Below are 13682 nucleotides of genomic sequence, written 5' to 3'. Positions count from 1 at the left end.
TTGGAAGCATATTTGTAGATGGAGTTCTCCTCCTTACTCCTACAGATGTCCCTGTCACTCATTTCCAGTGGCCAGCCTGCTTCATTTGGGTTAAAATCACTTTTACTTTTTCATTTAAACAGCTTATGCTTTTTCTGTTACCCTGATAACACTACACCAGAAATCAAATGCACTCCTTCCCTGCCAAGCTCTTCATTTCCTGTTGACCAAGAAAGCAGAGTGTCCTTTTCATCTTGTTCACTGTGCCTGTTCCAGCTCTAAATTTCTGGAATGTTGACATGACAAAATTTTCTTTAAAAGTTAAATATTTATATGTGCATTGTATGATTTTGTCACAGCCAGGTAGGGTTTCTTCTGTTGTTCACTGTGATTTAGGGGAACAAATATCAAATTTGTCATACACTATATATGGCTATTATGCATATATTATGCCAAGAAAGAAAGGCATTGTAAAGAAAATAGTTCTTTAGATTTATGAGAATCTAGGCATGATAAGCTGAAGGAAAGTATGAGATTGAAGATGCAAAAGACACTTGATATCCAACTCTTCTTAATCACAGAGATAGAAATAGAACCTGTCCTAGACAAATTATAACCCCTTCTAGATAAATTAGCAGAGCTCACACTTGGCTTCCTAAAGCTGATGTTGAACCAACCCTACTTTGTCAACAGGGCACAGGTGCTGATCCTTTGGGTTTCAGACTAACACTGCTTTTCTGGTGCTATCTAGAGTCCTGCTGCTGTGTTATTTTCTGTCTCCAGCATTAGTTTCAGCAGCACTATACCTAATACTAAGGTTTCTTTTTTTAAAAGCCTGTGTACTTTTTAGCTCCAAACCAAATGATGGTGAGATTTCTATTCATCCTGTTCCTCCCAAAACCTTCTGTTAAGAGGAAAGTAACTCAAATTTTAGCTAGCTCTACATCAGTAAAGCGTACCAGATTCTGACTGCACAGTGCTTAAGCTTCTCCTAAATATGAAATTTCTTGGCACTCCTTCTTTTTGAACATAAAGCCTTCTCAGTCCCAGCCCATTAGTTTCCTTTTTTTGCTTTATTCATATGGCAGGAGCCTCTGTGGTGAAATTATTCTCCTCCTTACTCCTACAGATGTCCCTGTCACTCATTCAGCACTTACTTCCCAGGAGTTCTGATGAGAAAAATTAAATTAGTTCAGGAAGCTACAAGACCAGCAACCTGCAGATGAAATATAGGATAGAGTCAAGCAATACTGGGAAATAGCCTCCCTGGTAGCTCTCTTATATCTGTGTGCTTCATAGGAGGAAGTCTGATTCTTCGATAAAATCACACGATACAGAAATTTGTATTTTTTCCAGTAGCTATTACAAGGGCTGCAGATATTTTTAGTATTGAACAGGCTGTAGCACAAGACACTGGGATTATCTGATCTTTTCCATGCTTACTTTGCTTTCACACAGGGGCATAAAGAAATCTTTTAGGTTTATAGTTTCTTGGTTACAAATGAGTAAAATGAGGTGACTTACCCAAGGCCCTGCAGGGCAGCAGTAGCACAGCAGGAATGGGCTGTTCTCTCACTGCATCTGAGCCCTTCCCCTTAAAGAATGCTGCTTTCTAAAAAATGTTGTTTTCTCACATTCCTCTTTGGTTACTGTCCTGTTATCTTACATTCTTTTGTTATTAGTGATAGCATCAGTAGTGGTGGAAATAATGGTTTTGATTCTCTTGCCAAACAACCTCAGCAGCTTGGTTTAGTGCTGGTAAAGTGTTTGATCTGAACTTCACTTGTAAACAGACACTTGGTGCTATTTTAAAAACTAGGGTATCTTAAAAGCTACTGGCTTTTGCTTAAAAAGGACAAAAGTTAGGGTTATTGAAGAGACTGTTCATATTGTCATAATCTGGATAGGGTTAATTATAGATGCTATCGGTGCTCACTGTATGAGTATGTGGGGATAAAGGGCTGCAGAACATATGATAAAACATTCACAGTTTTTAGATGGCTGTTGAAGGAACCTTAGTTTGGACATTTTCTCAAGATTTTTTATTTTAGAGTCCTTTCTCAGTCATGCACTTCCTGAATAACCTGGTGCCCACAGGGAGTGAGGGTGCAGCTCAGGAGGGCAGCTCAGTGCCCGGTCCAGCAGCTGCTCGCGGCACACGCGCCCTGGCTCTGCCAGTGTTGGCTTGTTATAATCTGGCATCACGTGGTCTCCTGGGGAAGGTGGTGGCTGCACAACATTGCCTTTGACTAGGAAGGGTTTACAAGTGGATTTGTTGATCCTGGAGTCCAAACTATTCAGCTGAAGGAAAAACTTATTTGCTCTGAGTTCGTATTTTGTGCTGATGGCATGTAAGTACCTCACTTCAGGAGATGTTTGGCCTGAAGAAGCAATTACTGTTTTCCTGGCTGCCTTTGTAGCTAAAATCAAATGCATTTAGCATAGTTTTATTAGTACACGGTGCCGCTTAAGAACACAATCCGTTTTTCCAGGATTAACATTGGACATAATTCTGTGGGGGCAATTTGAATCTCTAATGCCATTTACAAGTGGATTGAAATTCATGCCAGAATTCTGGATATTTTTTTTCCTTTCCTGAGCTTCCAGAGGAATATGGTCTTATTTCAGAAGATGTTTTGCATATTTCCCACCTTGTAGTGTTAAATTCTTTATCTCAATCAAATCCAGTCATTTTGAAGTACAGACATTTTTCATTTCTATTTCTTAACATTTAAAATTTAAAAAATGTGGTTCCTGGTTATAAACGTGTATTTCACATATAAGTTCCGAAGTTTCCTTTCTGTCATGGGTTAAAATTAATCTGTAACTGCCTTTGTATTACTATGAAGTTGATAATTATTAGTAGAAATGTTTGTCTTAATTTGAAAAAAATAGTTACTGTGAACTATAGATTATGATAACAGAATTTTGAAGTATAATATTCCTGTATATTTTCTTTGTCTAATCAAAATAATTTCAGATTTTCTTTCAGTTTAATTGCTGAAGTTTGGCAGGAAATTAATTGGCATGCCTGTCTTTGTTACAGAATACAGTCGTTTTGAAGCTAAAATCCATGATTTACGGGAGCAGATGATGAACAGTAGCATTAGCTCAGGATCAGGATCTTTGCGAACCAGCCAGAAGAGATCTCTCTATGTCAGGTAATCATCTTTTTCATGGCATTGCTCCTGGGTTTTTCTGCTTTCTCTAGACTTACTCTTTTGGTATTTGGTTTTCGTACAATTATTTATCAAGTATCAATAAAGGTATACTTATATGCAAATATAATAAAAGTAAAGCTGTATTTAGACTGATTAATGTAATATAGCTGAAAAAGTAGTAATATCCCTGAGAATTCTATATGAACTTTGAAGAATGGTGCTATTGTTTGCTTTTTGTCCTTTGATTTGAGAGAGATGATAATCCTTCAGCAAAAACATAGATTTCTTCTTTAAGTCAGTGTACGTGAAGTCTTAAAAACTTGCTTAGATCAGTTTGTGGTTTTGTGACAGCAGTCTTCATATTCTCCCTTGTTCGGTACTTGAGTTCAAATTTATAGTCTTCTCTTTCTTAAGGTTTGACAGATTTCCATCTTATTTCCTTCTTTCCTTCCTTATTTCCAGCTTACTTTAGTTGTTTTCTTGGCTTTAATAAAGGACCTTACTTCTCTATCTGATTAAATTTTGTTGTGGAATATTTTTCCATGGTAACCAAGACAGAAAATGCAAAGCAAATGAACTGAGTATAACTCATTAATTTATTCATATCAAATTAAACATTAAGGAGGCTGAAAGGAAGTGGAAACATAAGAGCATGCAGCAGATGAGAAAATAGGTGGTTTCACAAGGAAATTATGGCAGGGTGCAGCTTATTCATGTGTCACTCAACTCCTACATTGCTTATCGTGTACTGATAAAGCATAATGTTTCAAGTATGGAACGTGGGTAAAAGGATTGCATTTTTAAAAATAAATTGGGTTTTGGGTTCTTCAGCTCATCTCTGGATTGAGTCAGTAGCCTCCTGGTAATTGCACTGATGCTGAGGAAAGTCACTGTCCTTTGTAACTATTTCTGAATGCTTGACACAAATGTAGCTAAATACTCACAGGGCTTCTGTTTAGCTTGACTCTAACAGGTAGTTTCTGTGTTTTGACCTACTGTTTCAGCAGCTGGATTCTGTTTTCTCAGATCTGAGCCTACTTTTTTTTTTTTCTTCTGTTTGCCTTAAATATTTTGGGGGTCAAAATTTAAATCTCTAAAAATAAATGCCTTAAATAATAAGGGTAAGTGCTTGATACCACAGTTATCCATATCTTTGAATTTCCACAGGTAGATAAATGTCCATATGGATATTGTGCCAAGATCTTCATTATTGTCTTGGTTAGCTATAGCCTGATTAGGTTCTAAACTGCTTCTGCTCATGTTCACACATCTGATATTTTGACCCACTGACAAGCAGTTTCTTTTTATGTAGCTTTAATTCTACTGATGGAAGTTGTTGAGCTTTTGACTTTGCCAGCTGCTGCAGAACTTGCAGCCTTCTCCAGGCTGCTGGCATGTGGGGACTGGTTTCACTGAAAGTTTTTGAGGCTCAATATTCAGTGTTGGTATAAGTCAGTGCAAATATCTAAAATGCAAAACTTTCCCAACAAAAGTACTTTTCTACCCACATCCCTTTACAGAGGGTGCTGCTAGGGCTTTTGGGATCTGCTTGTGTCATCACACCAAAGGCTGCCAAATACTGGGAGGCAGCTTAGTATGCACAGAAAGGGTTCTCATCTGTTCTGTCTTGTTTCTGATGTAATTTTGACCCCATTGAAGTAACTTTTATGAATATTTTCACATATTGCTAGATACTGACAGAACATGTTACTTACCCACTTTATTTCTTATTATAAGTCACTCTGGTATAGTCATACTGTACTTTTAATTAAATTCAAAGCCAACTTTAATAACTTCAGATATCTTTTTTCAATAGTGCTGGGTTTTGGATATGCCTTAAAGGATGCCAGTTATGTAACAAAATGCTGAATTGAATGGTAAATCCACCAGTAAAATGTTTATAGGCAATCAATCACAATTTCAGAAAAGCTATTAAATAAAAATACCATGAAAATCATCTCTGCTGCTTTCTCAAAATCAAATTAGGAAATAAAATCAGATAGATCATTGTATCCCTGTAAACATGATATCTTTAAAACTAGTCTGCCTGTAAACAGCATTTTTTGGTATTACATAATATTAAGGAAAAGGCAATTGTGTTTGCCCAAAAATACAATTTGGAGTAAAATGGCAGATTTTTCTTTGTAATTGTATCTATATCACAAAATAAGGCACAGCAATTTGGAAAACAGCCCTTGGAGGGCAATCCAAATAGAGCAATTCAGCAGCAGCTGACTCTCCATTTGCACATCCTACTGTCCCCCCCCACACCACTCCCCCTGTCCCCTGCTCATTCAGATGTACTGATGTGTCTTCTCTTATTTTGCTTTATATTTCTTCTGGTCTTTGTTCTGAGATAGATTCTCTCATAATGGTTCTGGGTTTGCATCTGATCTATATCTATATAGATATATATGCTCACCTGGAGATTCAAAAAGCACATGTGAGATGCCTTCATGGTACCAAGTTCCTGTGATAACACATGGAGAGAGAGTAAATCTGTTCCATATTTAATCTCATCTTCTGTGGCAAGTCTCAGTCTGCAATGTGTGCAGCATTCCAAGTCAAAAATTACATTTACCTCTGTGCATTTTTCTGATCAGCACAATACATTCCAAATTCAAACAATGGCACTGATTTGTGCTTGAATCACAGCAAAAATGATTATGTCTCCAAGTTGAAGAAACGTAACAGTTTTACAATGACTAAGAAATTTTACCTAAGTCCTTTGGAAAAATAAGACCTGCTATTAGCAGCAGGCTAAGTGTACTTGTCTGCTGCTTAATTGGGCCTTCTTTATGGTATTCTCAGAGTTCAAACAGTAAGTTTCAAACAACTTTCCCAAAAACTCAGAAAAAGAGAACCTCCTTTACAAGCTGACCTTCATTTTTTTGTGAAGTGGTAAAATTAATTAATTTTTAATGAAATGAAACATAGAGCTGCTTTTGCTGAAGGAATTCCTGGTTGCTTTGTTTATTGAAGAAATGCTTTGGTAGAATTTGGTCAACAGCCTATGACACTGAAAGTAATGAGTGTGGCAGGTAAAAAGATACTCTGGAAAATCTGGCATTGTTACACAGCCATTACATTTTTGGCTTTGAAGCATAAACACTCATGAAATATGCAACTTAATTTCAATTTCTCTAGACTTGTGGATGAAGGAGCTGAGATACCTTTTTAGTGCTTTTTGGTTCCTGAGTAATACAAAGTGAAATAAAAAGGAGGACTTGGTGCTTTCGGTAGAAAATATTTTTTAAGACTTCCCATTTAAACTTAAATAGAACTTTACAGTAAATATCATGGATCTGCATTCAAAGCAGTAGTTGATGAGGATTGCTAAATTTATTTTTAAGTTAATTCGTGTTTATAACTTGCAATAAGTAAGTTATGGCATTTTTAATCTGTAATGAAAGTCCCCATGCAGGAGGTTAATAGAAATGTATTTTTTATATTCCATCTTGTAGATAAATGCATCATCTGGGCTGTGAAGTGACTTCTTGGTTGATGATGTGCCAGGCATACAGGAAAAGCCATGTTAGTCACTTGGAATCAAAAGAAATTCTTGTTAATTCTGTTTGCTTTTGAGGTCATTTATAGGATCATTAGCAGTTCCTGGTATTCCTATAAATGTTAGCTGCATAGTTTTGTCACTATTATGTGACACCCTAAATGATCTTTTTATACAACTATTTTCATCAGCTTCGACTTTTTTGCCCTATAAAACTATTTTTCTTGAAGTGACTTTACCAGAGAAAATGTGTTTGATGAAACTGCCTTTAATTGTGCAAAACCTGCTCTGTGTAACCATTTATCTTGTGGGAAAAGCAAATGTTGGCAATACTGGCTTTATCCATTTCTGCTTCCATTTCACTCCTGAGCATCTTTTCTCATGCAGTCAACATATATGTTAATGCTGTTAGGCCAAGCTCACAGCTTTTATAAATTTATATGCAAACTCAAAAATAGAAGTAAAAAGTGGAGCTGGTAGAAATCATTGCTTGAATGCTAACAAGAAATCTCAGGAAATAAATGTCACGATGTATGTAATTAATTCAGTGAAAATGTATACAACTTGAATCTGCATTGAAAGTACATACTGGATTATGTGCAGTTTATTTTGAGATATGAAATGATATTTGTCCAGAGTGTTTCTTGAACAACCGTGCAGAATAAATGTGGAGGAATAGCTACTTCCCATCTGTATCCTTTTCTTACCTGCAATATTTTGGTTATGAAAAAAAAAAAGGCATTCTGATTTTTTTAAAAATAATCAGGATATCTATCTGAAGTATGCTGTGGAATTAACCCAAAATATCTTACTATGAAGGTTGCACTGCTAAGGAAAGTGGTATTTCAACCTCCAAGGTATTTCAAAATTGAAGGTCTGAATTTCATTATAAGCTTAAACTAACGGTACTACAGATTTAAGTATAAGGTTCTTCAATATTTTGAAGCCATTTAAAAATTTCTGTCTTTTTTTAGACATTCCAAAAATCTTTATTAAAACCTTTAATCCTTTAGGATTTTTTAAAAAAATATTTTATAGCCTAAGAAAGGTATGTTGTCTTAAGCAGCTCTGGTTTTGCAATAGATGCTGAAAATGAATTGGTATAACAGAATATTTTGAGTTTTTTCCCTGTAAAAAACTTGTCATTGGTTATGAACACATACAGATCACTCAGTGCTTGAGGAAGCAAAATTCACAAAGCTGAAGTACGTTTTGGAGCAAACAGGTTTTGATGTTCTGTGATATTAAAAATCTAGCAGAAAAAGGTATGTAAGACCAGTGTTCAGAATGAAGAAACAAGCTGAATTTGGACAAGGAAAATTACACCCTTTTAAATCATCACAGTGTGATCTCTTGGTACTACTTTGGCTTGGTATCGAGTAAGTTGAATTCAGGTATTGTTCAGAAAGTGCAGCACTGACAACACATGAGCTGGCAGATTAAATAATGTTGAGGATTTTTTGGACTGTGTCATACAAGCATTTATTTCACATAGGTGAGGTTCATGAACTATTTTCAAATGTAAAAGAAGTCCTTCAGAAAGCAGAACCTGAGCAGTATCTCTTGCTGTTTGCCAAGAGACTCCTGTCATCTTTCATTTCCACATCCTCATTAAACCTTCAGCTGTGCTAGGGAGAAACAGACTGCAGATATCTTCATTTCCTCAGGGAACTTGTCCAGGTATAAAATGATCCAAAAGGCAGAAAAGATATGACTTGTAAACCAGATCAGTTCCGTATCATGGTGGACCATGTGCCTTTCCAGACAACTGTGCTTTCTTAAGCAAAAAGGGGAACAGGAGTCAGTTGCATAAACCAGTCTTGCTGCCAGAGGGAATGTTAATAAAACTGTAGTCATGCAGCTGCTGCTCAGGTATCGTGAGTGCCTTTTATTTGAAAACAGGCTTACCTTAGGAAAAAGGGTGAGATTCTCTCAAAATGGTCAGGAAATTCTTAAAAGAATGTGCATAAGGTTCTCTGCCTTTGGGTACTACAGTACAAAGTGGTGAGCAGATATATTTCTAAGGTTCTTTTTCCACTGAACTGACGATCGTGACTTTTATTTTAAAGACAGTACTAAACTGTACGAAATTACTAAATTTAAATTTATAACTTGATATGGAAGTGTATTTTACAGAACTTTTGACTGTGCTCTATGCTTTAAATACTTACTTGTCGTTTTATCCTAGGCTGACATGTAACTTGCTCTGTGCAAAGTACTTATTGAATTGCAGTAGGTGTCTCCTGTAGAGCTTTTGTTAAGCACTAAAGGTTTGCTCTGGATCAAGTTTTTTCTCATTGATTAAAGCTCAGAAGTGTCTGGGGGTACTGTACTACACATTCTGTGCGTGTATGAGAGTGTGTTCAGCCTTCTTGTAAGTACCTGTCAGAATGATGCAATCATTTATGAATAGCACAGGCAGCTTGCTTCATATTTTGTTTGCTTTTTCATATGTCTCCTGGTTTTTCTTGCTTTTTTTTTCTATGTTTAATTCTTTCTTTCCAATGTAGAGCTCTTTTTGATTATGACAAGACTAAAGACAGTGGCCTCCCAAGTCAAGGATTGAACTTCAAATTTGGTGATATTCTCCACGTCATTAATGCTTCTGATGATGAATGGTGGCAAGCACGACAGGTAACTCCAGATGGAGAAAGTGATGAAATTGGAGTTATCCCAAGCAAACGGAGGTATGGCTTACTTCATTGACTTGGAAATGTCTGCTATGAAACATCTGATTAATATAAATATTGTATATGCTTTTCTCTTTCTTGTTAATTCTGTACCACATCAGCCACTTGTTTGATTCTTTTGTTTTTAAGTAATCTGTAGTAGGATTCTCATTTACTCAATGAAACCTTTATTAAAACCTCATGTAGCCCTAGGAGTTGTGTGCTGAAGTTAATAAAGGTGGTCCACATCCACCTCTGTTCTCACTGTAAGCTGTAGGTTTAATATCAGATAATTAACCATTTATGTATGAAAAGGTGCAAAGTGTGAATGAATTTTATTCAAGTCATGACACTATAATGAATTCTTTCTACCCAGAACATGGAAAACTGGAAAAACATTCTTTGGTAGCCAATGGAGACGAGGTTTTTGTTGGCATACTGGAGACTCAAATAAGAGTTTAGGTGCTCTGAATCTTAGTATCTGCTATTGATTGATAATTGAGGCTGTTAACTTACTATATTGTGTTTCCTCTTTGCACTCTCTGGATTTATTGAACATGTATAGCCACAAAATACTTCCACATAATTCCAAATAATATACTTACAAATAATTCCACAGAGCATCACTTGAGAAATGACAGTTTTCCATTAGCAGGCTTCCATTTTCTGAAAGTCTCATAAGCAATACAATAGGTCCAACAAAAGGTACACCAGTATGCTTCTGCTGTAACAAGAGCTAACTTGAAGTTCTGGAGTTTTGCTGATTTCTGACATTTTTGTGTGTGTTTTTGTGGCAGAGTTGAGAAAAAAGAACGAGCCCGTTTAAAGACAGTGAAATTCAATTCCAAAACAAGAGGAGATAAAGGGGTGAGTTAATTTAGTGCTAATTACACCTGGCATTGTGTATGGTAACGTTTTTCAGTGGTTTTGTGTGTGGAGAATCACTTTCAGATTTGAGTGAAAAGAGTAAATTCTATCAAATAGAAATGAAATAATTCTGAGCACCAAAGCAGACTTTAATTGCCAAAACACTGCAAATTGTTTAAAGGATTAGCACACAAATATTTATGCTTCTTAATACTATAATGCAGCAGGAGCTCTATATCCTTACCAAGTATTGAATTGTGCCATTTCTAACAGCTCTGCACCAGATGTGATTTCTGTCACAGTACATGTGATGGATTGAGTAGTGAGAAAGAAGTGAGGCTACTTAGGTAGTAAATAGGAATGTTTGTAGCCAAAATTATAGCCATTTCATAATGGCACAGCAGCCAATTTTTTTTATTGTTTTGAGGGTGAGGCTTTTTTGCAATGTTTTGGCTGTTCTGAAATTTGAGAAACAATTCCACAACCTTATCATTTCTACCAGTAGTATGTGACTAGTAATTTCAAGACTCAGGCCACTGCATTTGAGATGTAAGAGTCTTTTAAATTAATAATATATTACCATTTCAAAAAATCTGAAGTGTGCTTTAAGCTCCTGAGGAAGCTATTTTTGAAATAGTGATTATATTTTTAATTGCACTAATGCTGTAGCATTGGTTACTCATTATTGTAAATCCCACAAGTGCATTTTAGTAATTTATTTCACATACAATGTTTTCATAACTTCAGAAATCACATACATCAAATAGTAAAGCTTCAGTATTATATCCTGATAGTGTAGGACTGCAAAGTATAAAGACTCTAAAATTCCTATATATATCCCTCTGCTACATGGCAAAGGTTTCAGTTATTAAGGAAATGTCACGTTTTTCCCCTATAAGTATTTGCTTGAAAGAAAACCAGTATCTCTAACTACTTTCTGATTCACAATTATGGTACTGCCCTGGTTGATTTACTGGATTATTATTGGCAGTATTTTTCTGTTTTGGTGCTTTTGTAGTTTGGTATTGGAATAAAATATTATCAACTGACATGGTAATTTGAGTTTGCTTTTTAGAAGTCATATAAAGAGAGGCTTAAATACTTCAGATTCTTTTCAATACACTAAGGAATTTTTCAAATGCTACCATGTTCTTTGAAAGATAATTGCATGGTTTTAGAGGGTGTCTACCAATTAACTGCAAGCAGTTAATTACTGATGTGTTTGAAGTAGCTTTTTGACAAAAGCAGAGTTGGTGCACAGTCCCTGTGTACTAACAGAGCACCAAAGAAATGCATGGAATACTGAGTGGAAAAGCAACTACGCTTGCCATTGATGTAGAACTGCAGTTCCTTTTCTGTAGTAACATTTCATTTTGCAAACACTTACACTGTTCACAGTCTCTTGCTTCAGCTGTAAATGTTTTAACATCAGAGTTTCTCCTTGAAGTATTCCTTCTGTATTTTCCCAGTAAGTTGACTGCACCATACATGTCCTCATGGACCATGTGCCTTCCTGTGTCTGTGTGTGCTAATTCTCCATAAACAGGATGAAATACCAATTTTATACAGTTTCTGAAAATTTCTGCATTAAGACCTTGAAGAATCCTAGTGATGGCTAACATTAAAAGCCATGTTCCTTTCATTGTAAAGAAACCTAAAAAATCTGGAGCAAAAATGGTTACATTTTATTCTTGTTTGTTCCTTTCATACACACATTTATCTCATTTTCTGTGCTGCTTCTGATTTAATATATTCCTGCTTATAATGGCTGTGAATGATTGCCAGTGGGCTTATGAAAAATTTAATGCAATTACTATGCATTTTCACCTAATAAGCAAATCCTTCTTTTTATAATCATGATATCTTTTAAAAGAAATCTTTTGGCTAATCTTTTATGCAAAATCAGTATAATATTACTTTTATTTTCTCTTTTTTTTGGCAATGGAACTGACTCTGACCATTATACATGCAGTATATAAAGTTTCATATTAGCTCAGGAAGACTTACTGTAAGAAAGTTAAAATAACTTTTATGGAATATTTTCACAACTATAATGAAGAACTTGATTATGTTTTATGAAGCACAATAAATCAGCTAGTCCTTTAATTTTAACTGTACAGATTCCCCATTCTCACCACCTCAGCTACACTGAACCATTTTAGCTTTATCACATTTGTCTCCTTTTACCAAACTGACAGACTTGCCCAAATGAAACAATTATAGATGTGAGTTCTTTTATTTTTTGAATTGAACACATTATAGTATTTTTCAGTATGCTCAGCAAGGATCTCCTTTGGACATATTTATTTGTTGTCCTTATTCTCTAGATTACATTACCCTTCCTGGTTGTGAGAAATCATTTGCAGTGACTTCTGTTAGAGAAGGTCAGGAGGACCATAACATAAAATTCTGCCTGTGCCAAGTATGGTTCCTGCAGGCATATGATTGGCTTGAAACTTCATCTTTTGTCTATGTGTCAGGCTGATAATTTACCAATTTTTACAGTGGAACAACAGTTTTAGTCGAACACAGATGCAAGGCAATTAAAGGTTTTATGGATTTCCTCCTTAGCACAGTATTGTTATTTCCAGAGCTCAATGGCACTGATTGTGCTCCCATGGTACCATGTGCCTCTTTAACACCTTGTAATTTTAAGTAATTTTTTTAAAACATTGGTAATGAAAATATCACTGGAAGCTTAAGTATCTGCTATTGCCAAGCACATCTGGCCAGAAGGATTGTTAGTCCTGTAGCAGGATGCAGCTTTTGTGTTGCACTGTAGGAAAGGAGCACAACTGTAGACCTTCTCTTTAGGAAGGCCAAGTGCTAGTTTTCAATTGTACCAAAAAATGTGGCCCATCATTTGAAAAAACTCTGTCCTGTTTGACCCCTACTTCTCTATTGCCTGTAACAGAGGAATGTGAGCTCACATTGGCTGAGGAAAGACAAACAATTATTTGAAAGTAACGTGCTCCAAATTTTAGAACCACTTGTTAACAGAGTCTTGAATGCATGATTATTTTATTTTACCATACCTTTTAAAAGATGTTTCTGTGGCGCTTTTCTTACTTCTTGCTGCACATAGGCTCTGCTTGGCTCAGAAATAAATAGTCCCCTACGGCACAGGGTCTCAAGACCAAGTTGGGTCTTTTCCTATTTTACCATCCTTTCTATTGTAGTTTTTTTCTGCTAACCAAATGACAAAAATACAACAAATTTTATGTCTTTCCAAAACTGGTCAGATGAGTCACTCATGCCTAAAGATGGAAGGGAATTTCTGCTGATTTTAAGTTAGCTGTATTAGCTCTAGTTCTGGGCATAATTGCAATTAAAACATTACTGATTTATTTATACTTTAAGGTTTTTTATTGACTTGGAACACGAATTTAAAGGCGCTGTAGTCACATGATGTCTTCAGCTGAAGATATGGCAGTTATTAGTAAAATCTGTGCTAATTACATATAGACATACACATATAGGAATGAAAATGCATTGATG

At 35.7% G+C, this 13682-nt stretch overlaps 1 protein-coding gene across 16 annotated transcripts in view; it reads left to right on the top strand.

Annotated features, from left to right (window-relative positions):
- Positions 1-13682, top strand: part of DLG1 (discs large MAGUK scaffold protein 1) — a 141290-nt gene that overhangs the window by 111942 nt on the left and 15666 nt on the right. For all 16 annotated transcript variants that reach the window (XM_036388480.2, XM_054515888.1, XM_036388481.2 and 13 more), the window contains 3 exons: positions 3026-3140; positions 9159-9335; positions 10115-10184. In XM_036388480.2, coding sequence (XP_036244373.1) covers positions 3026-3140; positions 9159-9335; positions 10115-10184 — 362 coding nt within the window. The remainder of the gene's footprint in view (positions 1-3025; positions 3141-9158; positions 9336-10114; positions 10185-13682) is intronic.

This window comes from Molothrus ater, chromosome 10 (assembly GCF_012460135.2).
Source record: "Molothrus ater isolate BHLD 08-10-18 breed brown headed cowbird chromosome 10, BPBGC_Mater_1.1, whole genome shotgun sequence".
In the NCBI taxonomy this organism is placed as follows: Eukaryota; Metazoa; Chordata; class Aves; order Passeriformes; family Icteridae; genus Molothrus; species Molothrus ater.
Note: the sequence above shows the minus strand (reverse complement) of the source record. Positions and strands in the feature narration are given on the sequence as shown.